The sequence below is a fragment of the Meleagris gallopavo genome, chromosome 2 (assembly GCF_905368555.1).
Source record: "Meleagris gallopavo chromosome 2, MGAL_WU_HG_1.1, whole genome shotgun sequence".
NCBI classification, from domain to species: domain Eukaryota; kingdom Metazoa; phylum Chordata; class Aves; order Galliformes; family Phasianidae; genus Meleagris; species Meleagris gallopavo.
Genome location: NC_139405.1, coordinates 59,079,674 through 59,107,643, shown reverse-complemented (window position 1 = coordinate 59,107,643; position 27,970 = coordinate 59,079,674). Strand labels below are relative to the sequence as shown.

Below are 27,970 nucleotides of genomic sequence, written 5' to 3'. Positions count from 1 at the left end.
AAAGAAAATCAGTTGACTACTTTGGCTAGCTACTGACCTTTATTTCTTTCCAGTGTAATATCTAACACATTGATGCTATTTAATAAAAATTGAATTCATTAACACAATAGTCAATGTGATATAAATATTGTTCAATAACTAACTCCTCATTCTGTTTCCCAGGCATAAAGTGATCAAATTAAACCTCAGATGTGTTTCTTATTGCCGGTTTCTTCTTGCCGCTGTTCAGCTGTTCAGCTGTTCAGCTGTTGTTTGTTTGTTCTAATGATTTTCTGTAGATAATTTTGTAAAAAGAAATGCTTCTTCAACTGTCTTATTGGAAGGTCTTTTTACACATTCTTATTAGAGTATTTATATTCTTTGAAGAGATTGTGGCAGTCCCATCTATTGAAGGGTAATGCTCAAAGAAAACAACGGAAAACACAATTGGAAAACACAGTTCTACAAACACTACAAACTACAGAGACTTCTCTATATTTATCTGAATAGGATTTGGGCTACAAGATCCTGGAGGATAATTTTATAACTTCTTGATGTAGACCCAGCCTCCTGCCCAAGCACATCAGACTGTGCTTAACAGCTCAGTTACATCTGTGCTATCAGACAAAGGTTCTCCTCCTGCTTCTGACGTAGTCACTGAGAATTTTACCATGAATTCATATTACTGTAATTCAGATGTGAAATAAATGTGATGTATATTTTCCATGATATGATTACTGGATTTGGTTCTGGTCAATTACAGCAGCATGCCCAGGGCTATCAACAGAGTAATGATTAATGTCAATAAGTAACACTTCCTGGCATCTGCTGGCTGCCTGTAAAAAAAAAGAAAAAAAGAAAAAATGTGGTGGCATCATCAATTTGCTGTCTGCAGCCACATGTAGACTAAGAATGCACAATTACATGGAGAGCAGAAGCTGTGTATTATGCCCAAAAATAATGGGAGAGGAAACACGTTGCAAAGAACATGGCCGTACTTTAAGCTGCAGTGTTTGCCTGTAGCATTTTGCACATGACGTGTAGAAGACCATCCAGCAGCACTCTGCAAGCGCCTCACAAGACAGTGAGTAAGACTCAAGCCTTGCAGCACAGCAGGAAAGAGCTTAAAGTGAAACAGGTATGAGTGATTGCGTATGTAAGCAATTGATTTGGCACAGTGCGCTATTACAACAAAACAGTCCAAGCGCCAGGAGTTTAGGGTGCAGTGAGCAATGTGAGTGCCAGCCCTACTGAAGGAAGCACGAGAGCAGTCTGCAAGCAGCCAGCTGGGCCAAGGTCCTGCCATGGAAAGAGAACTAGAGAAGTGGGAATTTCCTCCCAGCACACCCACAATGACTCTCAGTGTTTTAGTGAACACATTCTGCTTTTCCCCTTCTAGCTTCCAAATCAAGCAAACGGTTGCATCTCCCAAGCAAAGATGCTTCCTTCTACCTCAGTGAGACTGTTTTGGCTCCTTCTCCTCAGATTTTGATGCCACCCTACAGACTGAGATGAACACATCCCTGCACCATAGGGAGTAACGATGGGCATCTCTCATCCTTCATTGTTTTGAAGCAGGAAATGGCTGCAGAAAACTTCACAAAGTGCCTGGGCTGATGACATGGGACTGGTGGGATCCCTTCTGGTCAGAACGTAACCCTCAGTGGAACAATCAGCAATTTGGACATCCGAAAATTATTTTATTAAACAGCAGTTGTTAATCAGTAGGAGGCCTTTTTCCACAACCATTCTTTAAAGCCCAAACATTTCCATGCTTCCTGTAATACTTGTGCTTAGTCACACATTGACAAATACAAGAGAAAAAAAAAAACTCAGATCTGTGTGACAGACTTTTGGAACTGCCAAAATAATCTCTCTGAATTTTGCAGTCACTCAACAGCAGGAGTCCAGGAGAAGAGTGTTGAAAACAATCTTGTATTTATTCACTGGAGCTTTTACTCCATTTTTCCCCCAGAAAAGATTACCTATCTTATTCTGCTAAAGATGCTTTTTCAAGCAGATTGTAGACCCTACTGCAGTTTAAAAGTAGCCAAGTCCACTTTCTGCTACCAGGACTTTAAGACTAACAAAGAAAGGAAGATGCTTTGCAATTTAGCCAAAATTTAACATGCTTCAGGTATGGAGACCAAAGGCACTGTTGGAGGACATCCTTTGAAGAGCATCCTGCTGTTTTGCAACCCACACACTCGTATGAGTAGAAAGTCTCCAGCTGAGTCTGGCTTCCCCTGTTGTAATACATCACATGAACAGACATCACTAGGTTGGAATGCTGAAGAATCAAAGTATTTGAGAAGTATTAAGTATTGTAAGTAAAATTATTAGAATCATTCTCCAAATACTTGGAGAAGTCTGGTTGCATTCACTGGGCATGAGGTTGTATGTCATTAATCCAAAAATCTTTTTGTCTCCACATCAGGATGTCAGGGACTAGCAGCAGGTTTTGTTCGGGTACTGGCCATGAAAAGATAAGAAACTGCAGGTCCACTCTTTTTTTTTTTTTTTTTCTTATTGTCATCCCAAAAGACCATGAATTCGATAAAATCTGTTCATATCCATCACATTTTTGAGGCATGGAATAAAAAAACAGTGCGTCTCTAAGTAGATTTTGAAAGAAAGAGATAAGTCTGACTATTTTTTCAAAGGTCTGGCTTAGCACAGGGCTGGGATTGGATGTCAATGGTTGTCAGTAGAAGCCCTGTCAGTAGGAGCCCTGTCTGCTCCACTGGTGGCACAGACTTGAGAAGCTGGGTTTGCTGCCTGACCTTACTTGACCAGCTGCTGCTGGTCCTCCCTTTTTTCACCAGGTGAGCACCCACTAGCATGAGCAGAAGGCACAACTCTCCCCTATCTCTCTTCCTCAGGTTTATCCTCTCCTTCTCCCCTTCCTCGCTCCAGGACAACTCCAGTCCCTCCACTCTTCACTTCAGACCAGGCTTAGCCCATCCCATGCTCATCAGAAAAATACAAATAACATCTTTAATCAGATAAAGCATTTCTGCAGCTCAAAGGAGTACTGTGAATAAAAAACACACTGAAACCCATGAAGTGCTTAAAGAATTAATTATTTATGCCTTTGGGGTCATTTTGCTGTGATGGAGCAATAAGTACTATCGGGAAACAAGTATCCATGCTCATTCCCTTCAAAGCATACTTTGAGGTAGCCTTTGTAAATGAAATGAAAAATAAAATTCTCCAACAAACATAGATGAGGATTGAGTCTTAATAACATTTTTCCCTCACAATAATGATGGCATTTATTATAGAAACTGTTTTTAAATTTCTTTGGCCAGGTCAATGCTGAGGTGACTGTGTTGGGGTAAAGCCACAGGGAGCAGTCTCCTGGAGAAGCAAACAGGAGCAATGGAGTGTGCATGATGAGCACCACCAAGACCCTGACCTCAGCAGGGTGAGTAAGTAGACCTAGCATTTTCTACACAGCAGATAATTTCTTTCACTTTGCACCTTTGTCCTGAGGCTCCCAATAGAGCAATGCTTCTTTTTCCCAGACTCTCCAGCTGCTGTAGAGCTTCCACCAAATCCCTGTAACTCCTGCCTTACCAATACAAGACAGGAAGGAAACATGCTCACAGCGACAGGCTCAACTGTTTTTCTCCTTGGCCAAAAATGTGGGAAACCTGTGGTGGCAAGAGAGAGAGGTGATGTACATCAGAGCAGTGAGGGGCCATGTCTTGGCGAGCCTGCTGCCTGTCTCTTCCCTTGCACAGACACAACTAACCATGAAACATGAATACAGGATCAACAGGAGTGGCTGGGCAGCCCTCTGTCTTCATTGTGTCTTCTAGCAGCTCCTCTTCACACAGACTGAACAGTGATACAGGGCAGATCAAATCAGAGTTGATAAAAAGCTTGTATCAAGCTTAGCTCCTGCCTGTCTGTGCCACATGCCTTGCCCGTGGGGCTACTGCATTTGCACAGAGCAGCCATTGAGCTCTCACCATACACAAAATCCATGCACTGAATTTTTCTTCTTTGCCTCTAGCCATATGCATTCTGCTTCTTGCTAAGTCAAATAATATCTACCATGCTAACTGTAAATGGCCCTTGGGAAAAAGGAAACCAGGGGGTAGACCGGTTGTTCCCGATCTAGGCTCACCCTGTGCCAATACAGCATATTTTCTAGAGTGTTTTTTACAATTCAGTTTAAATGACTCAACTGAGGGGTTTTGTATAACTTCTGACCACAGACTAACAGTTCTCACAGGAGGTAATATTTCCTAGTGTTTGGCACGAGCTTTCCTCCTTTTCGTCTTAGCGCTTGTGCTCCTTCAGCAATCCTCATCCACTTTTTTCCTTTCTTCGTGCTTGCAGCCTACAACTTTGTAAGTGGTTACTGGATTCCCTCGTCTTCCACCAAGTCCTTCACCACGCAGCACAATGCATCACATTCATTACTGTTATGCAAGTACCTAGACAGACAAGCTTTATCTAGCTGTTTTAATCTTTCCCATAAACCAGTTCTTAAAGTCCAACAGTGGTTTGAGTTCTTTTATGTGAATTCCCCCCAGTTTGTCAACATCAATTTGCAATACTCTGATCTTTGAATAACTAGATCATCACAGTGCTCACAAGGTATGACTATTTTCTTTTTGGTAAGTAACCAACCACATATTTGTTGCATTTTACTAATTGTCCTTTTTTCTACCTCTGTTTTTTCACAGTTCCATTATTCTCCCAGTATTACACTTTTTGTGGTAAACAGCACGAAATACAATCAGATTCTTTAGTCTATAAGCAGCAAAGTTAATCATCATAAATATTTAATACAGCAAACTGATACATGAAACAACTGGAATCCTTACAAAAGCATCCTCTCCCTACACAAGTCTCCTGGCAAACTGAGTGCAAGTGGTCAGCAAAGCCATCAAATCAAAACCTTATCTTTCACTTCTACCAATGTGAAATATTTCCTGCTCTGCTCTATGCTCTCTCCTCACAGAGTGAGTAGATGTTTGATTAGGTACAGATTTAAACACAAAAAGATTTTCCAAGCCTCAGTTCCAAGTTCCAAGCAATTACCCATTTGCTGGGTGTAACTCTCTGCGGGGTTGCCCGACTGGGGAGCAGAACAGACGAGGCCCTTCACAAAGGAAAAAATATTCCAAGTGTTTCACCTCACAAGGAGTTCTTGAAAAATGTGCTTCCCCCCAGGAGACCTGGAGTTGTTTGTCTCATTCAAGGGCTAAGTGTTTTCCTCTCGCTGGCAAACTGGCAGAGTAGTTGCCTGCTCATGCAGCTGAGTGAGTGGAGCTCCTCTGAGCTGACACCAGATTTTCACAGGAGCTTTTTAGGGTTCCTCTGTTGCCACCTGATAGTTCTGTCTACCACTTACTGAACCCTGGATTTTGACCTTAGATAGACTGAGCAAGATGTAATCACCTTTTCTGCTCACCAGAGGTGCTGGCAGCAAAATAACTGTACAATCAGGGCAAAAAAGACTCAAATAGTACACTATGGTCTGCCCCCAAAGCAGCCTTCCTAAGCGAGACTGCAATTGTTAAGGTTGGTGGTCTTCCAATGACTGCACAATATCGCCTCTGAGGATCTCACCTAGAGAGAATAGGAGCTAACATTGGGCCCTGAGGTCTCAGATAATAAAGATTAAATGCCCTTTTCTTAACACTAAAATCAAGCCTAGAACAAGAAGCTAACAAACTAGCTCTGACTAGATGACACCAAGTGGTCATTGCAAAATTTACATTTATTATTTCTGGATCACTTTGGAAAAGTTTCACCTTTTGAACTGTAGTTTTGCAGCTTTGCCATTTGAATAATTTTATTCTTTCTTTTTTTTTCTTTTCTTTTTTTTTTTTTTTTATGTGGGAGCCACTAAGTCTGAGAATTTTGAGTCTAGGAAGTGTGCTCACACTCTTAAAAAATACAAGCAAAATATTTCAACATAAGTTGCTGTTACATTCAAAAGCTATCTTACTGTTTTAGCAAGATGCAGATTTTAAACACTATGTATTAATTTAATTAATGGTTAATGAAGTGACTAATAACAAGGTTATACAGACGTACTTATACAGAGCTCAATGAAAAGAGGCCTATTAGTAAAACATCATAGGGCTTTAAATGAGACATTACATGGACTAGTCAGACATTGAACTATGAATTAGCATCAAATCTGTTAAACCATTTTTTGAGAACAAGTGTTTGTCACTCCTTATACTCTTAGGTTTATAGTATCTCTTACAAAGTATATTTGAACATATCTTTATTGGGCAATATACTTACTGATGTAGGAAAAGAGAGATCAGAAGCGGGTTTTCCGCCACAATTTTGTATACAATGTTGAGTTATTACACAAATTTAAAAATGGATTTTTAAAAGTTAAGTCATCTGGTGGAATGCCTTCTGTTAGGATGTTTTCTTTTCTCCTTTAGATGACTCTGTGAAATACTTCTCTGGTCATTTTGCCAGTAACCATGAAACCCCAGCAAAACATCAGAAGTCCAGCCAACCCCAAACTGCAAAACTGACTACACTAAAAATTAACTCAGCAGGTTCCTCCAGTGATCTTGAAGGGCTTATACTCTCCCTCAGCTACAGATCCTGAATCTGTTTGGGCACACATGTAAAAGCAAATGCTCTCTGTGCCCATTGGGAAGGGAAAACCGAGAAGCAAGTAATAAAATGGAATGTGGACACACCCCCTTCATTCTACAACAGTTCACAGCAGTGAAACTCCACTTTCTACAGAGTTATCACATCAAAATATCTCTCATTTTGAATCTGATCCCTGTAAAAAAATTGTGCTTTAAATCAAAAAAATGCGATTTGAAGGAGAAAGGGAGAGCAATATGAAACACACAGCAGAAGGCAATCTGCACTGCACTTTCTTCTTGATGTAGTAGTGACTGCAGGTACTATGAGAATTTATTCCTGTGCTATCTGTGCAGGCTTGCCCTGAGGTACAGGGATATTTGATCAACTGAGCTACATCAGCCACTTCATAGGTTTTCTGCATGAGAAATACACTGGGGTCATCTGTTTGCCGGAATGTGCTCCCACTTCCCATGTTTCACTTTATGCCTTGGTCAGTGTTTTACTAGATGAACTGGTCTGTACTGTTTCTACATTTAATCTGCTTGCTGAACTTTCAAGGTTCCTTTCTGCCTCGTTCATTTCCTCATTGCTATTACAGGTCTTCAAAACTTTAAATAATCTTACATGCTCTGTTTAGCCTCTCTACAGTAGTCTGCTTACTTACAATTTATGATCAATACAGAAGAAATCAATGGGCCAACCAGCTCTGTCATTTTTTCTTTTGATTGTAACGCACTGCTAGCATTTCCTCTTGGTATTTGGTCTGTTAGCTGTTTTTCTCTTCTGAGATCATTTTAACTAGCAGAAAGTTAAGATTCCTGGAGAACCCCTATTTGGAAGAGTGATGCTGAAAATCTAAGTGTTGTGGTTTAACCTGGGAGGTGGCTCAGCACCACCATGAGCCATTTGCTCATCCCTACTCTTCCCCGTGAGATGGGGGAGAGAATCACTAACAAAGTAGAACTCATGGATTGAGCTAGAACTATTTACTAAGATAGAGACAAGGAAAAAGATCATATAAATGTGTATGTGTGTATACATATATATCTGTATGAAGCAATTGCCCACCACCCTTGCCCAGCTAGCCCCCCAGGCAGCAGTGGGGGCCAGACATGAACTTCTCCCCCTTCATAACTCCTTCCACTTGATGTCGTATGATACAGAATATCTCTTTAGCCAGTTTAAGTCAGCAGTCCTGATTCTGTTTCCTTCCAGCTCTTTGGGCCCTTCACTGAGAATGGCCTTGGGTCTGTATAACACTGCTTAGCAGCAGCTACAAACATCAGTGAGTAATCAACATTGTTTTCCTCCTAGAATCAAAACATAGCATCTGAAGAAAACAATTCAATCCCAGCCGAAACTAAGACATTATATCCAAATAATTTATGCTATTTTATTTTGTGGTATACGAACAAATGAAGTATAGGTCTGTTAACAACAAAAATAATGATCTTGGGTGGTCTACTCTAGGTGAACACATGAAGCACATGTTCTCTGGCAGTTCTGAAACCACAGGAAAAGCAGCACACTGGATGGAACCATACCCTGAGCACCGGAGCCCTTCTGGGAACCTGTCTTCAAAAGGGGGACATCCAAGTAGCTTGTACCCATCGTGCAAGCACTGACTTACTTCAGATTGGCACTGCACTTAGTCTGAGTGATAATCCCATTTCTATAGTGAATAGCAGCAAGATTTTTCTTTGTTCTTGTTATTACTATCAGGGCTGCCTCTCAGAGCAGGAAAGTTTGTCAGCCCATTTCCTCAACAAAGAGTCCATGTAGGAAACGTTCTACTTCTGCTCACTCTCTTCATCCCCACCCAAGGCAGGGAGATCTCTGGAGCTCATCCCTCTCACCTCTTTCCTCCCTGACAGACCTCAGGGCTGCAGCTGGCACTTGGAATTCCCCTATCAGGAGCAAAAAATCCCCACTGATTGTGTCAACCCAAGTCATCTACTGAGATGGACGCCTGATCAAGTCCAAGTGCCGCTACTCTGAAAGGTCACCTTGCAATAAAACCATGTGTGAAGTACTTCAATGTGGGGGTCTCAGCCACCAGGAGATCCAAGGATGAGGTGAAATTTTTGGGAGTTTATGGATATGGGCATATCTAGTAAATACCCAGGTTTGCAGTGCCTGCAGTTAGGCCCCCCAAAAATGTGAAGGCATTACAGATGCACTAGCAGGGAGAGAGAGAGGGCAGATACATCTGGCTTTAGTGGACCAGCAAGAGAAGGGATGAGTGTAGTAAGGCAGAAAGCAGGGATGAGGGAAGGGGAGGGCTGGGAAGGGCCAAGGAGGGAAGATGGTGTTTTGGGAGGGAATGAGGGTGCCGGCAGTGATGTGGTCAGAGCTGTTAACCAAAATGGTGAGCCAAACAGCCCAGAAGCAGAGACGGGAGAACGTGTACAGGAAGCTGGAGGGAAGCCTCCACAAATTCTTGTCTATCTAGCAGGACAGTCAAAGTACTCATTGCTCTGGTAGAAAGACCTGCCAGCCATTCTAGGATGCAGCCTTCCTGACTGTGCAAACAAGAAGGCAGAGAGGACACCTGCATTAAAAACCATCTACTCTGGAAGAAGTGATGCTGTCAGCCACCTCTGAGGAAGCAGGCAAGACAAAAGTTTAGGGAACGGGAAGAAATGATCAACTGACTGTGTAAAGGCCAAAGACCGGGGAGGTAGTGGGGGAAGTGTGAGAGCCTACCAAAACAAGATGTAAAAAACCTCTGCATGGCTGGGGAGAAGTTATTGCTTGAAAGCAAATTCTGTGAGCTGCTGTTCTCAAGATGTCCTCAGGCCTGACCCAGAGATGGATGCAGGAAGAAAGAATGGAGCAAAGCTGGAGTGTGCCCCTCCAACAGTAGCAGAAAATTAAGGGACAATCGAAAGCTGGAAAAAAGGCTGAGGAGCAGGGCCTGCAGACAGTCAGGGAGGCCAGTTTTCCACACAGGAGCAATGGTTTGGAAGAAGAAAAAAAAAAAAGCTTCAAAAAAGGAAACTAAAAATCTTTGGTAAAAATACATTCCATGGTGACAAACAAAGCAACAGAGGAAACGTGGAATAGAGCGTCTATGACACCCCCAGCACCAGGCCTCAGCATCTTGGAGGCAGCAGGAGTGCTGACAGGCAGTGGGGCCGAGGAGGCAGCAGAGATCCGAGGGACCCTGAACCCCACAGCTGGCATGGCCCAAGTCCCAATGCAGAGCCTTGGCTTCTGTCAAAGGTGAGCACCAGCAGCCCTGTGAGCACCAAAAGCAGCGTGTTCTCTGGCAGGAATTTCACGTCCCTTGGTTAACATCTGCCATGGAAATAAAACACATGAAGAAACAACTTACCAAGCAAAAGAAAGCATTTAGCGTTTTGGAAAGCCTTCAGTCTACATAGAATTTTTCGTCTCCTGCACCACAAAGAGCAGTTTTAAAACTCACCAACAATTAGCCTGACGTGTCCTCAGAACCCCGGTGAGAGCGCGCTTTTCTCCCAAAGAGAAAGTCTTATCTCTTTTCCTCTAAAATAAAGGACACATTTATTTTATTATTTCATCCCGCATAAACTGAAAAGGTACATAGAATAAAATCAATTAGAAAAGACGTTAAACTAAACTGCTGGCAAAGCGATACAAGATTTTGAAGGACAGAAACACATATGCGCCCATAAATCACAAATACCTTGACAGCATCCTTTTATTTTAGAATTGAGAAGAAAATTGGAATTAGGCCCAGCTCTTCCAGAGAGCTCTTCAATTTCTTTATTCAAGCAAAAGCCATATTCAGTCAACACAAGATTTCCTACTTAAGCTCAGCAGGATCAGATGCAATGTTAACTATAGGATCAGAGAAAGTCCTGCTTCAGAGCAGGCAGTTCTAATACACAATGCTGAGGACAGCCAAGACAACGGCAGTTTCTTTCCCTCTGAAAAAGACTGATGGACAAAAGGGAACTTTCTGCTGTTTGAGATGGCGGTGCTCTTCATGGACACACATTCATGCCAGCATTTGTAACTTTGAGTTCATGGAAAAACAGGTTACCTTTTTGTCTTAAGATCCTTAACTAGATTCTGTGGTGGTGGAAGTCTCTGACTCTGAACTGCATTTATGCTGGCTTATTTTGGGAACAGATTTTACCAAGGATTTATTTTGCCCCTGCATACTTTATGGCAGAGATTGAGAAAATATTTTCATTAATAATTGTCAGACGTCATAGTTTCTTCTACTGACAAGCAGAAGTGGAGCACGTCCCTTTATTTACCCAGCTTTACAAGGATCTGTATTTTCACAGTCATTTCCAGGTGCCAACAATGACTACTGTTACCGAGGAAGTGAAATAAAATACCACAGATCTTGCCAGAATATCTAGGGTTGCTTATTTTTGTTGTATGCATAGTCTATATCCAGGGGTATTTTTAGAGCATTAAGTGATGTGCTTTATTATTAACAGCTATATTTGAAGCCTGAAGATGATTTATACTTTTCTCTCATATAGAAAAACTCAGCTAAAGCCACTACTGTTTCCTTAGCACTTTCTGAGAACTGATTCCTTCCTAACTCTCTGGAAAGCATCTTGGTTTTTATTTAAAAAAAATAACCAACAGCAAAATTCAAATAATGACAATTCTCCAGTTTCTGGCAACTGAAAGGCACAAAAGAAGTCCCACTTGGAGTGAAACCACTCAAGAAAGAAAGGAAAATGTTGAAGCAGACAGAAGGATGGGGGGGGGAGGAATGGGAAGAAATAAAAGAATACCTCTAGTCCAAAACCCACCAAGCTTTGATTTAAAAAAAAATATCATCTCAGTGTTCCCATTTTTGACAGAAGATGTGCTGATTTGTTCATCCGGCCTTTCAGTAGTTGCATACCATGACTTAGTCAAACTATGCTACATCACTGCAAAGATTTAAATAGCAGTGACTTCCAATATGAAGTTATGCTAGTGTGTTCATTTCTACAATAAGTATTTCCATCATAAAAAGATAATTTTATACCTGCTCCAGCTTCATCTGTTTTAGTAGAGCTTTCTCTAAAACAGATTAAAGTTCATAATTCATGAAGTGCAGAAAACAGTGAGACGAGGTTATGTGCATTTTTGTTAGGTAATTAAGTGACCTGATTTCCATTAGTGAAGAAAGTGCCCTAGTTCCCATTAACACCACTGAAGCCGTTCATTAAGATGACAAAAGTTAGACAGTTCTTAAGTCTTGGCCCACAGTCTTTGAAGAAAATACGGAACCAAAGCCAAGGAGATGTTTGGTCAGAGCTCAAAACGCGCAGCAAAGCCTTCATTCCCCACTGCTATCTGTCTTGTGTGGCCATGTACAGCTGCGTACAGAGCCTGTAAAACACTGCCAGGCAAGAATTCTACACATGTGTAGAAAATCAAGTCCTGCCTTTTGAGAAACCTGCGCACTGAGTGGAAGGCAAAATGCTGCAGTTACCAAGAGTATTCAACACAGCAATTTTAAAATGTTAGCAGGCTACTACTATCTCCATTTTACTGATAGCAGACAGAAAGAAAAAGATGAAGCAAGCTAACCTAGATGGAAAAGCCCACGGAAATTAATAAGAGTTAATTTTTGAAGTGGATTAGTTAAACCACAAACAATTCTATGCAGACAATCATTCAAAACTAAAGCTGCTTTTATTCTATTCAGTGTTATTTTATTCTGAAAGTGAATTAATTTAAATCAAATTGCAGCCACTTTTGTTGTGAATAAGACCATGCAAATTGAGGCTCAATACAGTTCACAGACACTTCTAATTTACACCCTTTGTTAATGGAATTAATCGGTCTGAGTGCCCAAGCTCACAGAGGAAGCATGCGAAGGTGTGAGGAGGGAAGGATGAGGCTCACACCTGTAGGGTTTGCGCCCCTGCAGCCCAGGAGTCCTCGTCGTCACCATCCTGCACAGCCCTGAGCCAGAGGATATTCTGCCCTTCTCCATCACGTAGGAAGCAGTGACAGCTCAAGCATTTCATGCATTTAACGGGAGGACCGCACAAACAAGCGGCACCTACTGACTGGGGGCCAGGAGGCAGCACTGCAGCACTTGACCCGGGAGAGTGCATTCATTGATCTCTGTAGGCACCAAAAGGTGGGGAATGCAAACTGCATGGCACGTGAAGCAGTGCTTTCAGTCGGCAGCCTGAAAACCCGATAGCTGGCTTCACCAAGAGTACATCTGCAGAGGTGCGACTCAGTGATAACCACTGAAAGATGTCACTGCGAAGGATTTAAAAATACTCGCTATATTTCCCTTCTTTGATTTTTTTTTTTTAACTCATCATCAGCTTGACATTGTATTTTCTTACAGCAAGTCTCCGTGCAATTTTTATACCTCCCAGAACTGAAGTAAAATGAAACAATCAGCGGGTGTGAGCGCAGCCCGCCGAGGCAGCACAGCTCTATCACTGCACGCTCACAGCTGTAGCCCCACAGCAGCTACGGAAGGCTCAGCCCCATTGAGACCTGCTGGCAGGAGCCCTGCAGGCAGCTCACTGCCAGGCTGCTCGCTGCGAACCGGGACGAACGCTGCACACCCACGCACATGGTCCCGGCAACGCTGCGTGTCTCTACTTTTATTTCCCTCACATTCGCAACACATGATTTCCTCGGTTCTCCGCTCTTTCCTCAATCTGTCAGAACCACCTTGGTGTGACTGGCTAGAAATCACCTCAACCTTTTGGTTAGAATCAAATCAGGTGGGAAAAAAAAAGACAGTATTTTTTCTTGTTTTTCAGCTTTTGCCAGCAGTTACTGATGAGTCCATCAGTAGGAAGAAAATACAGCTTCCTTGTTCTCAGCCATGGCTATCTCTCCTCTACTGCTCTGAAAGCTTCCCAGTAAGAGAAAATAAAAGCTGCAGAACAGTCACTCATATGGGGCTGCTCACAGTGTGTAGGAAATGAGATGCGTTTGTTTATAAGTCAGATGGTAAAATACAAGAAACAACTCTAAGACTGAAGATTTAAGAGCCATAAAGAAGCTCAGAACAAACTTGAGTGCCGTGGCATAGAGCTGCTGGGTGACAGCTGCTGCTCTGTCGGGACATCATGCCCAACTACCGCACCTTACACGTCCCACTGTCTGAAAGGAGCAATCCCGAAATCTCTAGAAGCGCTCCCGGCCAGCGGGATCCGTGGTCCCGCGGCGGCCGCCCCGCCCCAGCCTTCATTCGCACCGCACTTCTGAAGAGGGAAAATTGGGGGATAAAAAACAAGGGGAGAAAAAAAAAGAAGGGAGGAGAAAGGGAAAAAAAAAAGAAAAAAAAAAAAAAAACAACCAGCCATCGCGGAGCACCGTTTCCCCGGCGGGGAGCGGCTCGGAGCGATGCCGGACGCCGGACCTGTGCGCAGTCTCCGCCCAGCTCCCCCCTGAGGCCGCCCGGGGGCTCCGCGGCTCCGAGCATAGCAGTGCCCTGCGGCTGTTACCTCCGGGGGAAAAGCGCTAGAGAAATGGAAGGAATACATTAACGCGAGCCTGTCAGCCCTACTTGCTCAGGAGCGGTAATTCCTCTGCAAGAAGACACCCAGAGAAGCCCCGCTTTTCTGCAGTGGAGGGACGCGCCTCACAGCACCTCTCTCCGCCCGGCAGTGATGGAAAACGCAGACAGCTGCTGTGGCCCGCAGCTCCTGCATGGCCTCCAGCGCGCACCTGATGCCGGCTCCGGTTGGGGACTGGCAGAGAGTGCGGCATGGAGGAGCCCAAAATGGCCCCCGGGGAACGGGTGGGTTGAGGATGGGAAGGAAGGAAAAAGGAAAAGGAAAAAAAAAGAGAGAGAGAAAAAAGCGAAGAGAGAGAAAAAAGAGAAGAGAAAGAAAAAAGAAAGAAAAGAAAAAAGAATAAAAGAAAGGAAATGGGGAAAGAATGAAAGAAAAGACAGAAGAAAAAGAGAAAGATTAAAAAGAAAAGCAAGAAAGAAGAATGGAGAAGAAGAACAAAATGAACCTGCCTAAGCTGGGCGCAGCAGGGGCCTCTTAGCATTGGGGGTTTCCAGGAGTCCCCAGCAGGGCTGTCAGGAGGATTTCGCAGCCGGTTCCACGACGCACAGCCCTGTCATCAGCCTTGCTCAGGGAAGTAAGCACGGAACAGCTCAAGTTTCTCTGTAAGAGAAAAGCACGGCAGAACTGTGCCTCAGGGAAAAAAAAAAAAAAAAAAGAAAAAAAAAAAGAGGGAGAAAGAAAAATCGTAAAGCAGCCGTAACTATGCCCAGAGTGAGCACATATCATACAGCTGTAGCGGCACTGACGCTTGATCCGCAGATGCCCGTGCAGAGCCCCGAGAGCGGGCACCGTGCCGCACGGCGGGGAGACTGAAGGCAGCGCCATAGCGGGTACTGAGCGCCCGCCTCCCGCCCCGTCCCGGGAGCGCCGCACGGTCCTCTGCGGCAGCCGCAGCCCCAGGAGAAGGCACGGGTACTGCAGCCGGCCGCCGCAGGCTGTTCCCGCTGCGGATCGTTTTCTCCCGAGCGGTCCCCGTCCTTATTTGTTTGGTTTGGTTGATTTTTTGCTCAGATACCATCAAAGGGGCCATTGTGGGGAACGCGTCCCGAGTCCCCTTGAGTCGCCTCGGCCCTTCTTGCGGCCGTTCCGCTTCGGTTGCGTCCCAGCGACCGTGCCTCTCCCGCTGACGGGACCGCGAGCGTGCGAAGGGCAACACAGCAGCGACACCCACGTGAAGAGCCCGCGCCCGGCATGCCACCGATATCACTGCCTGCACGGAGGGAAATAGGGCTGCCGCTGGATTCTCCTCCAGCACCGCGCAGAGCCACCTGCACCCGAGTGCTGCGTGTCCCCCCTACCCCCCGGCCCAGCGACGCTCCACAGGGGGCACCGGGCAAAGTGCCGCCGCCCGCCGGCACCGCGGCTCCGGCCCCCCGACGCCCACTCTCCCCGCTCCCGGCTGGTCGCCACCGCCGGGCCCCGCGGGATGGGGCGGGGGTACAGTCCGAGGGTCACCCCCTCGTCCCCCCCCAAGGCCGGGAGCCTCGTTACCTCTCTTCGCGGATCCCGGCACCTTCGGCCGAGACTTTTTTCCGTCTCCCGGGTGGGCGGCCCCCACCCTGCCTCCCTCCCTCCCGTCCTCCCGACGGGGCGGGCCTGGCCGGGGGCGGGCCGGCGCGCTTGAGGCTGTGCCGCGGCGTGGGAAAGCGTCTCAGAGACGGTTCGCCTTGCTGGCGGTGCGGTGCGTGCCCTGCCGGAGCCTCCGTCCGGATTTATTTCTCTCTGTCCCACGCCGGTTGCGGGCTGAGCCGCGATGAAGCGACCTTGCGAGGAAACTACCTCAGACAGCGACATGGACGAGACCATCGATGTGGGCAGCGAGAACAACTACTGCGGGTAAGCGGGACCCACCTCCCAGGCTTCCCCCCCGCCCCCCCAGTCCCACCGCTCGGGCGCCGAGGGCCAAAACCCCGGGCACCAAAACCCTGCACTCCATAACGGCAGCATCCCGAAACTCGGGAGTGTGGGCTGCTCCGGGATCCCCGGCACCACTCGGAGCCTGCAGCTATCTGGGAACCCCCGCGCCGCCTGGGGCTCGGGGCAGTGCCGACCCGGGGAGGTGCGGGAGCCGCCCGGCAGCCCCGCGTGATACACTGCGTGCAGTCGGATCTGTTCGCGAAGTCGCTCCCGATCGGGGCTGAGCGACCGAACTGAATCGGCGCCAGTAGGAAATGACCTGTGGGTCCGGTGGTTGAATGGGAACAGCAGCAAACCCCGCTGTGAGCCGATGGAGACTCGGGGAAGGGGGGGGGGGGGGGAAGAGGGGGAAGTGTCGGGGGGGTCTCTGCAGGGACAACTCGAGTCTGAGGGCCAATGAGAGCAACACAGTGGTATGGCCACTGTGCCCCGGCTTGTTCCCATCACTGGGGACAGTCTGTCAAACAGCAAGCCTGTTTGTGATGAGGTTGAGACCCTTGCGTAGCTGTAGGCAGTGCAGTTTTAAAAGCAGATTGTAAAAGCACTGTGCTGATGGTGCTGGAGGAGGTAGCAGGTGTTGGCAGGACGCTGCCCTCCTGCGTGAGTGCCCACCGACCACAGAGGTGACAGGAATGACAAAACCTGGCCGGGCCTATAACGTGGCATACATCTGCTACTGGTAGCATAGAGGCATGGAATCATTATGGTTGGGAAGGGCCTCTAAGATCATCTATTCCAGTTATCATGTAAAGGTGGTCCATGTTTTTTCCTTTGGATACTGTTCTACGGACTGTATTTGTAGGCATGATTTTAGATACAATGAAAATGAAACCTGTGCTGGACAGTGAACCATCTCCAGAGAGGACCTTTCAGAGGGTTCTGGCAATTCACAGAGCAATCCGCTTGGCTGGACCAATCCAAAACAAAATGTCTCTTTGAAAACCCAGTGTGTCCTAAGCAACATGAGAGGGCACTATGAGTACTCAGCAGGGCAACCTAAGGTGTCTTCAGGGAGCAGCGTCTCACATTGTGCAACACCTGATGTACTTTTGTCATTTCCCAGGCAAAACCATAATTCTGTGCTTCGACCAAATTCCCCAACCACAACATCTCAGATTATGGCCAGAAAGAAAAGAAGAGGGGTATGTGTCTTTCGTTCTTTTCCCATGTGACAATTTGCGTGCGTGCTGTAATTCTGCCCTTCAACAATTCTGTAAACTTACCGTGTTTTGTTTTTGGGAATAGATTATAGAGAAAAGGCGCCGGGATCGTATAAATAACAGTTTATCTGAGCTGAGGCGGCTGGTGCCAACTGCTTTTGAAAAACAAGTAAGCCCTTTTTTTTTTTTTTCATCCTGTATCTCGTCTGGCAATGTCGGTTCTCTTGTAGAGCTTATTAAAATAATCCTGTATGTGTCCTGATCTGGCACAAAACTGGCATCTCAGTGAAGCGCTTTGTTGTGGCAAAACTATTAGGAACATAATTCATCATAAAGCCGAAAAACATTTCCATTCTTCGGCTTGTTTTCCCCTTAAGGGTAACAGTGTTCATGTTGCCTCTGTTCTTTCGATGAATTCCAGTGGTGGTTTTGTTAAAAATGTGCTTTACTCTGTAGTTAAAAAACAAAACAGAGAAAACAACAAAACAACCCCCCAGACCTGTGTGTCAATTAGTCATCAGTATAAATCTTGGATCTCTTTTGCCCCTTTTTTAAGGAAACTTTCATTTTAATCTATAGTTGCAGTTGCAACGTAATCTGTATGATTTCCTAAGAAGCAAGCAAGCTGCCTGGATCAGTCAGGTTTTAAAGTAGCCATGTAAAAGCAGTGCATTGGGGCTGGGAAAAGGCCCAATGGTGAGATCTGGGTAAGGCAGTGGTACTTTCAAAGGCGTTCAGTGAGCAGTGCTCGATGGGAAGGCTGTGAGGGTCCAGCTGACCGCAGGGAACCTGGGTTCAGCTCCTGCCTGGGAAATTGCACAGCGAAAGCTTCAAGTACCATCGGTGCTGCAAAAAGTGTGTTTTGTTTCTGCTGCTCAAATTATTTAATTACTTTCCCATATCTTGAATTTAATTTTTTTTTTTTTTGTCTCTTGATTTTGATATTTAACAGCATTTATATTTTATCAAATGTATTTGAAGATGCATGGGTATTTGCAGATGGCACTGGGTCTCACTCTGAAGCACCAACTGAGCGTACAGCTCCTGACTTCCTTGTAACTGAAAATAAAATACAGAAAGTAAACCCTGAGAGCAGCGTGTGGGTGCCGAACTGCTGGGGCAGCTGGGAGTAGCCAGAGCCCCGCTGTATGAGCCTCAATACATGAACAGGAGGCCAATGAAAAAGCAATTTTAAGTATTGCAGTTGCAGTAAGAGCATCACTTGTGTCACCTGCGATGTACTTCAGTACCTGCTGGCTTTAGCTGAACTGTTCCATAGGCTGTGACACAGTGGAGCGGCAGAGGTATTTTCAGCTAGATAAACAGAGGCAAGAGACAACAGTTGTTTGTCCCATTTTATTGTTTACTTCTCGAAACCCACAAACATTATAAAACAAGTCCTACAGAGCCTTTGGAAGGGACCCAGCAGTGTGCAGTTTTTAGCTATTAGTCACTCGCCCGGAGATGGCCTGTGCTGTTTCTATGGAAAAGATGAAGACTGTGCAAAACACAGGATGCAGTTGCATGTAAAATGTAGAATTTAATCAAAAGATCACCCTCACACCAAAATTCATACTAAGAAATGCTGAAAGCAATAATTGAATTAAAAAAAAAAAATAAGATCGGAGTAAGAATAAGCGTGCGATGTATTTGTTCAGCCTCCCTGACACTTCCCTGTAAGATGCCAGAGACAAAGTCAGCCGTCCTTTCCCAGCTCCTTGGCATTCCACTCACTGAAGTGTCCGAGCAAGGCTGTTCACTCCCACTGCCCTTCCACCCCCTCTTGGCCACATGCTGAGCCCCTGGAGCTGAGCATTGGAGTGCTCCCCGGACCTCTTCAGCTCACCTGCAGCCCAAATGAAGCAGCGGGAGCTGCAGAGAGTCTGGTGTCAGCAGGTGGCATGAGTGGGAACAGGGGGCAGATTTGGCTTGCAGGATGCCGTCTGCCAGCAGGCAGAGTTTGTGCAGATCTGATTTTAGTTGATGCTGAGGGGTAGTCTGGGATAATGTTCGCATGGAAAACTCAGCTGTCTGGGTATGTTCCAGGTGTGTTTGAGGGAAATGGTTTTATTTATAAATTAATGTATTAATACTGCCTTTGGACTTGCATCCTACGACACCATGAGCCATCCCCAGTGACAGGAAAGAGCCTCACTGCTGGAAGAGCTCTTTCTTTTTCACAGTGTTCGGCTGCGTGTCCCTGCAAACTCAGCCTTGCAGTAACTTAAAAAACTGTGGGCTGTGCGATTGTTTTTGCAGTGGAGAATGAGAATAGAATATTTAGCAGCCAAACGACATGTCAAAAATTAATAGGCTTCTAAGGAAGAAGGATACTTTTCGGTGTGTGTCCATAGGGACACCTACTGGTAAAAGCAGCAAAAAAGGCTGTAGCGGAATCTTCATCACCAGCTCTGCAGACCTGTCCCAATGGGTTTTCAGTTGTTTTTTGGATCGGATGCTTGAAAAAGATGTGCTGAAAGTGAGACCCTTCTTTTATTTCATGAAGGCGTCACCTCTGCACCAACCTCAAAGCCAGAGTTACACTGAGCCATAGTCTTAATAAATCCAGGTTGTGCTGCTGGTCCTGGTGTCACTGAGAGAGAGACAGCAGTAGTCATCAGGCAGTGTCTGGGATGCAGATGCTCACAAAAGAATTAAACTGAGAATGTTCCTATGATAGGAGAAATTGAAACCGTAAGGCTGGGCTCAGTTTTATTTACATGAATCTCTTATCTCGAAGGGATCTGCCAAATTAGAAAAAGCAGAAATACTGCAAATGACAGTGGATCATCTGAAGATGCTTCAAGCGACTGGAGGTAAAGGTAAGGAGATGATGGTTTCTTTTTCTGCTACTTGGGGAAATCTCAGCAAAAAGTACTTTGACGGGCTGTGATAGGCGTTTCCAGATTAAAGGAGTGGAAATCAATGCTAATGGCAGGATTGAACTCGTGGGAAAGAACTACTGGGACAAAAGAAGCACTTGACCCTGGGCTTGTGTTTGCTTTCATAACACTGTGGGAGTAAAGGCTTCATTCACAGGCAGCCCAGTCAGAGATTTGTTTGGGGTTTCCAAAGAGCACTGAAATCGGCACAGGGAGACAAAACAAATAGGCAAACACCAAACATAAACAGGAGGTTTGTGGCAACAATTGTGTAGCACAAAACCAATGTTAAAACTCATTATACAGCAGCTATACCAAAGGAAGTGGATGGAGAGGAGCTTTCATTATTGTGGATGTATTTTCTTTGTTCTGGAAAGACTCATAAATGTGAGGTTAGACTGCCTCATCCACCAGAACAAAATCCAGCCTGCTATAGGCAGCTCTAGGTATCAGATAAGACTGCAGACTGATAGCAGCATTATCTGAGCTTCTATTTACATGCTGTATGTGTTTGTCCAAGGTCAGGGTGGTTCCTTGCATCCAGAGCCTGCGTGACACAGAGGCAGAGCAGTCGACCCCTTCGATCGCCTGCTGCCGTGAGCCAAGCGTGCCCTGCTTGTGCGAGCTGACAGCCCTGAGGCTGGAGGCCAAACGATGTCAGCCACCCACGAGCTGTTCTCTATCGTCACGGGGTTGCAGCTCATTTGGAGCAAAGAACTCGCTTGCCTTCCATAAGCACTGTCCCACGTCCCGTGCCCTTAACCGTGATTATAGTTGAAACTGCTGTAATGTAGATCAGCCCATTTTTCATTAACCCACTGTGATATAAAGGTACAGGCTAGAAAAGAGACTGCTGCTGGATGTGTAATCACTTTCCTTCTTTTTATTGAACTCAAAATTTTTTAGCCCGTGAGAGAATTGCTGCAGCTCTCTGTACCTTGCAGTGATTACAGGGCTCAACTTAAAATCAGCGCGTGCGTAACAACAAATGGCTATGGGAAAGCCTGCTGGTGTTCTGTTATTTGTTAAAATTCACACCAAGCTGACATACATATTTTATAGGTGTTAAGAGGCTTTTGTTAGTAGTACCTCTAAGCTTAAGATTTACTGGTAGCTCATTTTGTCAGAAGTGAAAGGATTTTATTGCCTTTCATATAACAGATATGCCTCTTGGTATCTTGAGCAAATGTACAAAATTTGTCTAAGGAAATGTTAATTTTATATAAATCTATGCAGGAAAAAATGTTCTGTAAAGATCTCTATTTATCTGGGAAAGTAGTGCTCTTGAAAGTTATGAAACGCCCAAATTTTTTGTGCTTGTGCAACTTGAATTCAAATCGTCTCGTGTCTGCGTGGCGGTGCAGTCTTTAATTGTGTAGTTGCTTACTGGTTTTCCACAAAGTCTGTTTCACTTGGTGCTCAGAGCAAGCAAGACTTAGAAGCCAAGGGCAGTGGTTGCCGCTTCGCTGTGTCCTCCCTCTACAGTGCGTAGCCCAGCTATCCCAACCTGTCTCCCTCATAAAAGCTGCAGCAGCTCCCATCTCTCCAAAATCTGTACCAATAGCGATATGGCCACCCTTTAGGGAGATTTAAGAGGAATCCTCCTTCCCCTGCCTCCCTATACTCAAATAAATGTTGTTGGGGATCATTTTTTAAGTGGGTCAGATCGAGTGGCTGGCTGATGGGGCAGAGACAAGGTGCTGGGGACAGGAGTTGCCGGGCACAGAGCAAGGAGTGTCGTGGTGTGGGGAGGTTGCCCACAGCCACCAGTGGCCACCCGGAGCCACCTTTGCGACCCTTAGGAGTCCTCCTTGCTACTCCAGGGCCAGAGATTTGTGACACATCATTATAATGCCCGGCTATTTCACAAACACTGCGGCTTAATCTTCTCCTTCTGACCCAGAGATAAGAGTAATCTCACTGGATGGATTAACAAACTTTAAGAAAAGAGCTCTGTAAGTTAGTGCTGGGCAAAGTTTAAGCCTGTGTTTCCTTCTTACTTAATGTTTTACTTTGCAAAGTGAGTAACAGCTTTAAATATCATTTCCTAAGGTATTTTAAAGGCTGGTATTTGTTTTATTTGCAAGCGTAGTTATTCCTACTTCATAACTCATTTTTGGAGCCAGAAACTTTGTTGGTCAGCGAAAAGATTTGTCCCATCATTTCGTCTATGGACAGAAGTTGTTATCGGAGGAGAGAGAAACGTCTCCTTACACTGTGTTGTGCCCTGTGTTGAGTGTTGGGGATGGCTTGTTTTTCTCCTAGTGGCCCACCAACTGAGGATGCATGGGGTTGGAAAGGGCGGCATTGGTGGCTTCTCAGATTTAGTGGTGCAGTGAATAAAGTGTGGGCACAGCAGGAAAAAGGCTGACATAGCTTCAGCTTTTTGGAGCCACTCTGGCAGATAGGGAAGCAGGCAGGGAATAAGCCAAAGCAGGGAAGCTACTGCTTTTCCAGCCCTGCGTATACTTCATATTTCCTGATGCAGGTGTGGGCAATGGTCTCATTGTTGTGTGAAGTTATTGTCTGGCCTGGGGCCAGCGCTTTTTGCTGACAGGGCAAGCAAGCAAAAGGAAAGAGCTGTTAGCCAGCAGCAAGTAGCTGGCTGGGACCTTGGTGTAGTTTTATTGCAACTTCAGTGCAAACTGAGCTTGGGTGACTGACACCTGGGTCGGTGTAGACAGAGCTGTTAGTGGCCATGCCCTGTCACCCAAGCACCTGGAGCTCAGTTCCCACGTGGGCTGGTGTCCTCATTTCTGTTTCTTGGCCACCTTGCAGGAGACTGACAGGGAGCCAGCACATACAGGGCTTTTGGACTGCTCATCCCAGAGCCAGCTCAGGCACAGAGGGAGCCACGGACAGCCATGTCCTCCACATCTGCATTCCAGAGACATGGAAGGGAGGTCTTGAGGCTTCTGATCTGAAGACAGTCCTCAAGCCAAGCTGCTAGCCACCATTCAGGCACACAGCTCTCTCACCACTGCCTGCCTGCCAGCCTGGTTTTAGTCAGAAGTTCCCTTGAAACGCTGTGATTTCACAAATAGTTCAGATGCAGCAGAGGGGTCTGTGCTTCCTGACAGAACTCCCCAACGTATTGTACTCACCAGGCTGCTAGCTTCTCTGGGGTCTTGTACAGCTTGAGGCTTGCATGACAAGCACTGTTGTAAATTGACAAGAGGTGGTATATATCAGGCAGGGGATTTAGGGAGATGTGATTAATTGTATGTAAATGTAATTAATTAAGAATAGAATGGGCTGGGTTGAAAAGGAGCACAATGATCATCGAGTTTCAAACCCCCTGCTATGTGCAGGGTCACCAGCCACTAGGCCAGGCTGCCCAGAGCCACGTCCAGCCTGGCCTTGAATGCCTCCAGGGATAGAGCATCCACAATCTCCTTGGGCAACCTTTTCCAGTGCGTCACCACCCTCTGTGTGAAAAACTTCCTCCTAATATCTAACCTAAAACTCCTCTGTCTCAGTTTAAAACCATTCCCCCTTGTCCTATCACTATCCACCCTCGTAAACAGTCATTCCCCCTCCTGTTTATATGCTCCCTTCAAGTACGGGAAGGCCACAATCTCCCTGGAGCCTTCTCTTCTCCAAGCTAAACAAGCCCAGTTCCCTCAACCTTTCTTCATAAAGCCTGAGTTCATTCTACAATGTGGACGCACAGCAATAGAAAGTGAAAGCAGCATTCTAAGCTGCTTGATTTTTTCAAGAAGACCTCAATTATTTCACGCCAAACTTGCAAGGTCTGGTGTAGATATTGGTTCTAAAATCCACCATAATAAGGGCAATTGACCCATCTGTACTAATGCACATCATAGTTATAAATACCATAAAAAAGTTTTGAAGAAAACAAAAGAAAAACCACTATGCCCACTCGAGAGTAACAGGACATTGTTCTCCCAAGGCTACCGCTAAACTAAAGTGGAATTGATTTTTGTAGCTGAAGAGCAGCAACTTAACCACTAGATTTGATACTAAACCCTTTTAGAAAGAGAATATCTTTTCATGTGTGTTTAATAAAATTGTTTTTTTTTTCCAAATGTTTTTTGTCCCAAGCCTATGGAGCTCCAGCTGCTATTTGCTGAAATGCCTCATGGGCTATGTGACTGTCAGTCTTCCATCTCCAAATTAGCAATGGCATTGCATAAAACGTTTTCTCAGTAAAGCTTTTTATTGTGTGTGTGCAGAGTCATGACAAGATGTTTTTAGTTTGTAGTTAAATAGCACCGTATGCCACATTGTCCTAATGACTCTGGGAAGGAGATGAGCCCTCAGCAGCAGTTGCAACAACTGTCTCGCAGTGTCAAGCAATAGCTTCAGTGCGTTGCTGTGAATGCTAGCATGGGGAAAGCAGAGACAGCAGAGTGCGTGCAAGCTGCCTGGTCCCCCACTGTCTCTTTGTGCGTAGAAATGTGTCCCTCACACACGCGCAGGGGTAACATCATAACGCCACACTGCAGAGGCACTGAGGTACTGCAGGAGCGGCATCGTGTATCTCTTCAAGAGTCACGAGTACTTATGGTCTTAATTCTTTTCATTTATATAGTGTGCAAAAACAACTGTAGCCTATTGCGTTACAGGGATGGTCACACAAATCATTTACAGACTGGAGAACACACTTTTCTTGTTGCAAATCTTAACCCATAACTGGCAGACCAGTGGCTGAGGGAGGGTGGGGTTGGCAGTGTTGCCTGATGTCGGCCGAGAGGTTGGCTTAGCGCTCAGCATGCCTTTTGTCCACCTCTTACAGGTTATTTTGATGCTCACTCACTGGCCATGGATTTCATGAGCATTGGCTTCCGGGAGTGCTTGACCGAAGTTGCAAGGTACCTGACATCTGTGGAAGGCCTCGACACCTCTGACCCGCTGCGTGTCAGACTGGTGTCGCATCTCAGCACCTGCGCCTCTCAGCGGGAAGCGGCTGCCATGACCTCCTCCATGGCCCACCACCACCACCCGCTGCACCCACACAACTGGGCAGCCGCCTTCCACCACCTCCCAGCCGCCCTGCTACAGCCCAATGGACTCCACGCCCCCGAGGCCACTCCGTGCAGACTTTCCTCAGAAGTGCCTCCTCACGGCTCCGCACTGCTCACCGCTACCTTCGCCCACACCGACGCCGCCCTCAGGGTCCCCTCAGCGGGCAGTGTTGCTCCCTGCGTCCCCCCGCTCTCTACCTCTCTCCTCTCCCTCTCAGCCACTGTTCATGCCGCAGCTGCCGCCGCCACGGCAGCTGCCCAGAGCTTTCCTCTCTCCTTCACCAGCACCTTCCCCATGCTCCCCCCAAGCGCAGCTGCTGCTGCAGTGGCAGCAGCGACAGCCATCACCCCGCCATTGGCCATGTCAGCCTCATCTAGCCCACAGCAGGCTGGCAGTGGGGCAAGCGGCAAGCCCTACCGGCCTTGGGGGACGGAGGTCGGAGCCTTCTAAGTGCCCCCTCTTCTTCCCTACACAACTCCCTGTTCTCTCTCCACGCATGTACACACACACACACACACACACACACACACTACACACACACACACACACAGCTCCTATGACCTTGCTGAGGGCCAAGGGCCACTGTCACCCAGGGTCTGGCAGCCAGAACAGGCACTGCCCTCGCTACTACAGGCACTGGAGGGGACACAGGCAGCCTGCTCCTCCTGGCAGGTGTGCTGAGGGCACCTCGAGGCAGTGGCTTTCAGAAGTATCACCACTGCATTGGCATGTGGATGTTCCCCAGGACATACATAGGCACTAGGGCTAACAGTTCTCTGGCTTTACATCCACACTTGGCGGAGAGGTGAGGAATTATCTCCATCAGGTCTCCTGGGGCTCAAAAAAGAATTTGACTTTCCTAAGTGCCTGACATTTAAACGATAATAATAATAATAATAATAAAAAGAAATAAAACTTATATATACATGTGTTCTGCTAAAACCAATAACATTGCACAGGTATGGGAGTGATCTGGGAGAGAGAGGCAGTCCTGAGTGCAGCTTCAGGACAGCTATATTCTTCCAGGAAAGAGTGTGCTCTTTAAGCAGACAGGTTCATTTAGCCAAAAGGCTGCTGAGAAACAACGTCCAATTTGACAGGCCTGGAACTTGCTTACTTAGTCTCCTTCCTTTGTACAGACTTGCCAAATTGTGACATCTAGCACAGCCCTGGTAAAAATGATTATCTTATCAGTGCTTGGATTAATGAACGTTTCAGCAGTGCCTGTAAGCCTTGAGGCACCCTTTTTTATGGCTTAACTATGGTGCTAGCTTGTATCTGCACAAACAGTAGGTTGTCATGCACCCAGAAGTAACCACCTGCTGACAGCATGCACAGTTCTGTGGGGTTGGCTCATGCCAATACAAGAGACCTGGTGTTGTGAGAGTTTAACTTATTTAGCTGCATTCGGACGTTTACTTTTAGCCAACTCTGTGCAAAATCCCTCTTCTTTTCGCTATCAACTTCTGGGATAACAATCGCTCTGGGTATGAATGAAGTGATGGTAGGGACAATTTTAAATTGGCTGTTAGCATGCCAACATTGTAATGTGGGTTTGATTCCAAACCAAAATGAATGTATTAAAGGGGATGGCAGTAAGTTATTTTGTCAATACCCAGACAACTAGTGCTGCATAAAATGTTTTGCTTTCATTTTTTATTACGGTGACTTAAAATAACCTAAGTATTTTAATACATCAAGTCAAAAACTAGAGATTTTATGTAAAAAAAATAAAAAGTAAAAATAAAACACAGCATGTATTATTATGCACTTGATTTCTCTGCTGTGTGGAGAAAGCAGTAAGCATTGAGAATGTTAAACATTACGCAAAATATACTTTAAAATATTTGTTTTAAAAATACTGTACCTAGTTGGTCTTTTATGCATTACTTTGTTAACCTTTTTTTCTATGCAAAAGTCTTTACATATCACTAATTAAATGAAGTCCTTTTTGACTGCGTTTTATGGATGATTTGTTGCAGTTTTTATTTGGTCTTGAGAAATACTCACGGACTCTGTGGCCAGAAGCACACCCATCAGCCTCTCTCCAGCTCCTGTTTGATCAGAAGCCTGTCTCCTCCAGGATGCATTTAAGCAGGCTGGAAAACAGTAAAACAGCATTGTTTTTTGATTCTGCAGTGGTGGGTCACTTAATGAAACAGATCCATCTGTCCATCCCAGAGAGTACCCTAAATCATTGGGGTTTCCAGCATTCATTCATCCTCACTAAGAGGTCTGTGTGTAGGAGAGAAGTTTAACCAAATGGCATTCAATATTGAGAATGAGAGAGGGCAGTTTTCACCTCTGGTTCTAGTTTCCTAACTTCAGTTCTCACTGATGCAAGAGTTTGTTTCATGTTAGGTCTGCAGAGAACGTTAGTATAAGGTGTGTAATTCTCTAGCTATAGGATAAGCACAAAATCTTACAAGTCTGAAAGGTGCTAGAAGATCTATTAGACTTACCTAACAGGTGACAGGACTGAGGCACAGAAATGAGGTGACAACTCTGTAGACTCCCAGAGACAGCATCCATTGCCAAAATGCAGCCTCATACATGACTTGCCCCCATCACCACCACCTCCCAAGTGTTAGAGATGTAGCCGATCCACACCTGCATAAACTGGACCTCGGTGCTCAGGCAATGAGCAGCATGAACAGCACGCTGTCCCATGGTTAAAATAGGACAGGAAAAAAAAAAAAAAAAAAAAAAAAAAAGAGGAACAATCTCTACAGATCTCTACTCCTGTGCCATAAATCATACATGGTATTCTGTGAAGTTTTGTTGTTTGTGAGATTCAGACATTTGTCTCCAGATGTAAGTGCCCAATGGCTCTGCTGGTATATTCAGCAGCATCCAGTTAAGGTATCATTCATTTTCTCTCTGGACAGTTTCAAGAAGAAAGGTCGCATGAGTGAAAAAAGTGGGGTTTATTTGCATGAAAAAGCAGATTTCAATC

General features: G+C 45.6%; 1 protein-coding gene and 1 long non-coding RNA gene across 6 annotated transcripts; one reads left to right on the top strand and one right to left on the bottom strand.

Moving 5' to 3' along the window:
* Positions 1-8: 8 nt before the first annotated feature.
* On the bottom strand, positions 9-15,668 carry LOC146544997 (uncharacterized). Of its 4 annotated transcripts, XR_014881416.1 has the most exons (5): positions 15,558-15,614; positions 15,238-15,276; positions 14,516-14,666; positions 9,998-10,077; positions 9-9,867 (listed from the first exon to the last, which is right to left on the bottom strand). It is a non-coding gene; the product is annotated as an uncharacterized LOC146544997 (long non-coding RNA). The 4 variants fall into 4 exon arrangements; XR_014881415.1 differs by lacking the exon at positions 15,238-15,276 and having other exon boundaries at positions 15,558-15,668; XR_014881414.1 differs by lacking the exon at positions 15,238-15,276 and having other exon boundaries at positions 14,516-14,690; positions 15,558-15,664.
* Positions 14,696-27,737, top strand: HEY2 (hes related family bHLH transcription factor with YRPW motif 2). 2 transcript variants are annotated; one of them, XM_085217368.1, is made up of 5 exons: positions 15,687-15,902; positions 17,047-17,125; positions 17,229-17,312; positions 19,884-19,965; positions 24,785-27,737. In XM_085217368.1, exons 1-5 carry the CDS (start codon positions 15,820-15,822, stop codon positions 25,462-25,464), a joined length of 1,008 nt encoding a protein of 335 aa, XP_085073494.1. In that variant the 5' UTR covers positions 15,687-15,819; the 3' UTR covers positions 25,465-27,737. The 2 variants fall into 2 exon arrangements, with proteins under 2 accessions (XP_085073493.1, XP_085073494.1); XM_085217367.1 differs by lacking the exons at positions 17,047-17,125; positions 17,229-17,312 and having other exon boundaries at positions 14,696-15,902.
* The last annotated feature ends 233 nt before the right edge of the window (positions 27,738-27,970 follow it).

What these genes read in the sequence shown, in the direction of transcription:
- HEY2 (XM_085217367.1), top strand. Translation starts at nt 15,258, where the DNA reads ATGCCACCGATATCACTGCCTGCACGGAGGGAAATAGGGCTGCCGCTG. An exon ending in AGCGAGAACAACTACTGCGG is followed by an intron (nt 15,903 to 19,883) that starts GTAAGCGGGACC and finishes CTTATCTCGAAG; the next exon opens with GGATCTGCCAAATTAGAAAA. An exon ending in TCAAGCGACTGGAGGTAAAG is followed by an intron (nt 19,966 to 24,784) that starts GTAAGGAGATGA and finishes CACCTCTTACAG; the next exon opens with GTTATTTTGATGCTCACTCA.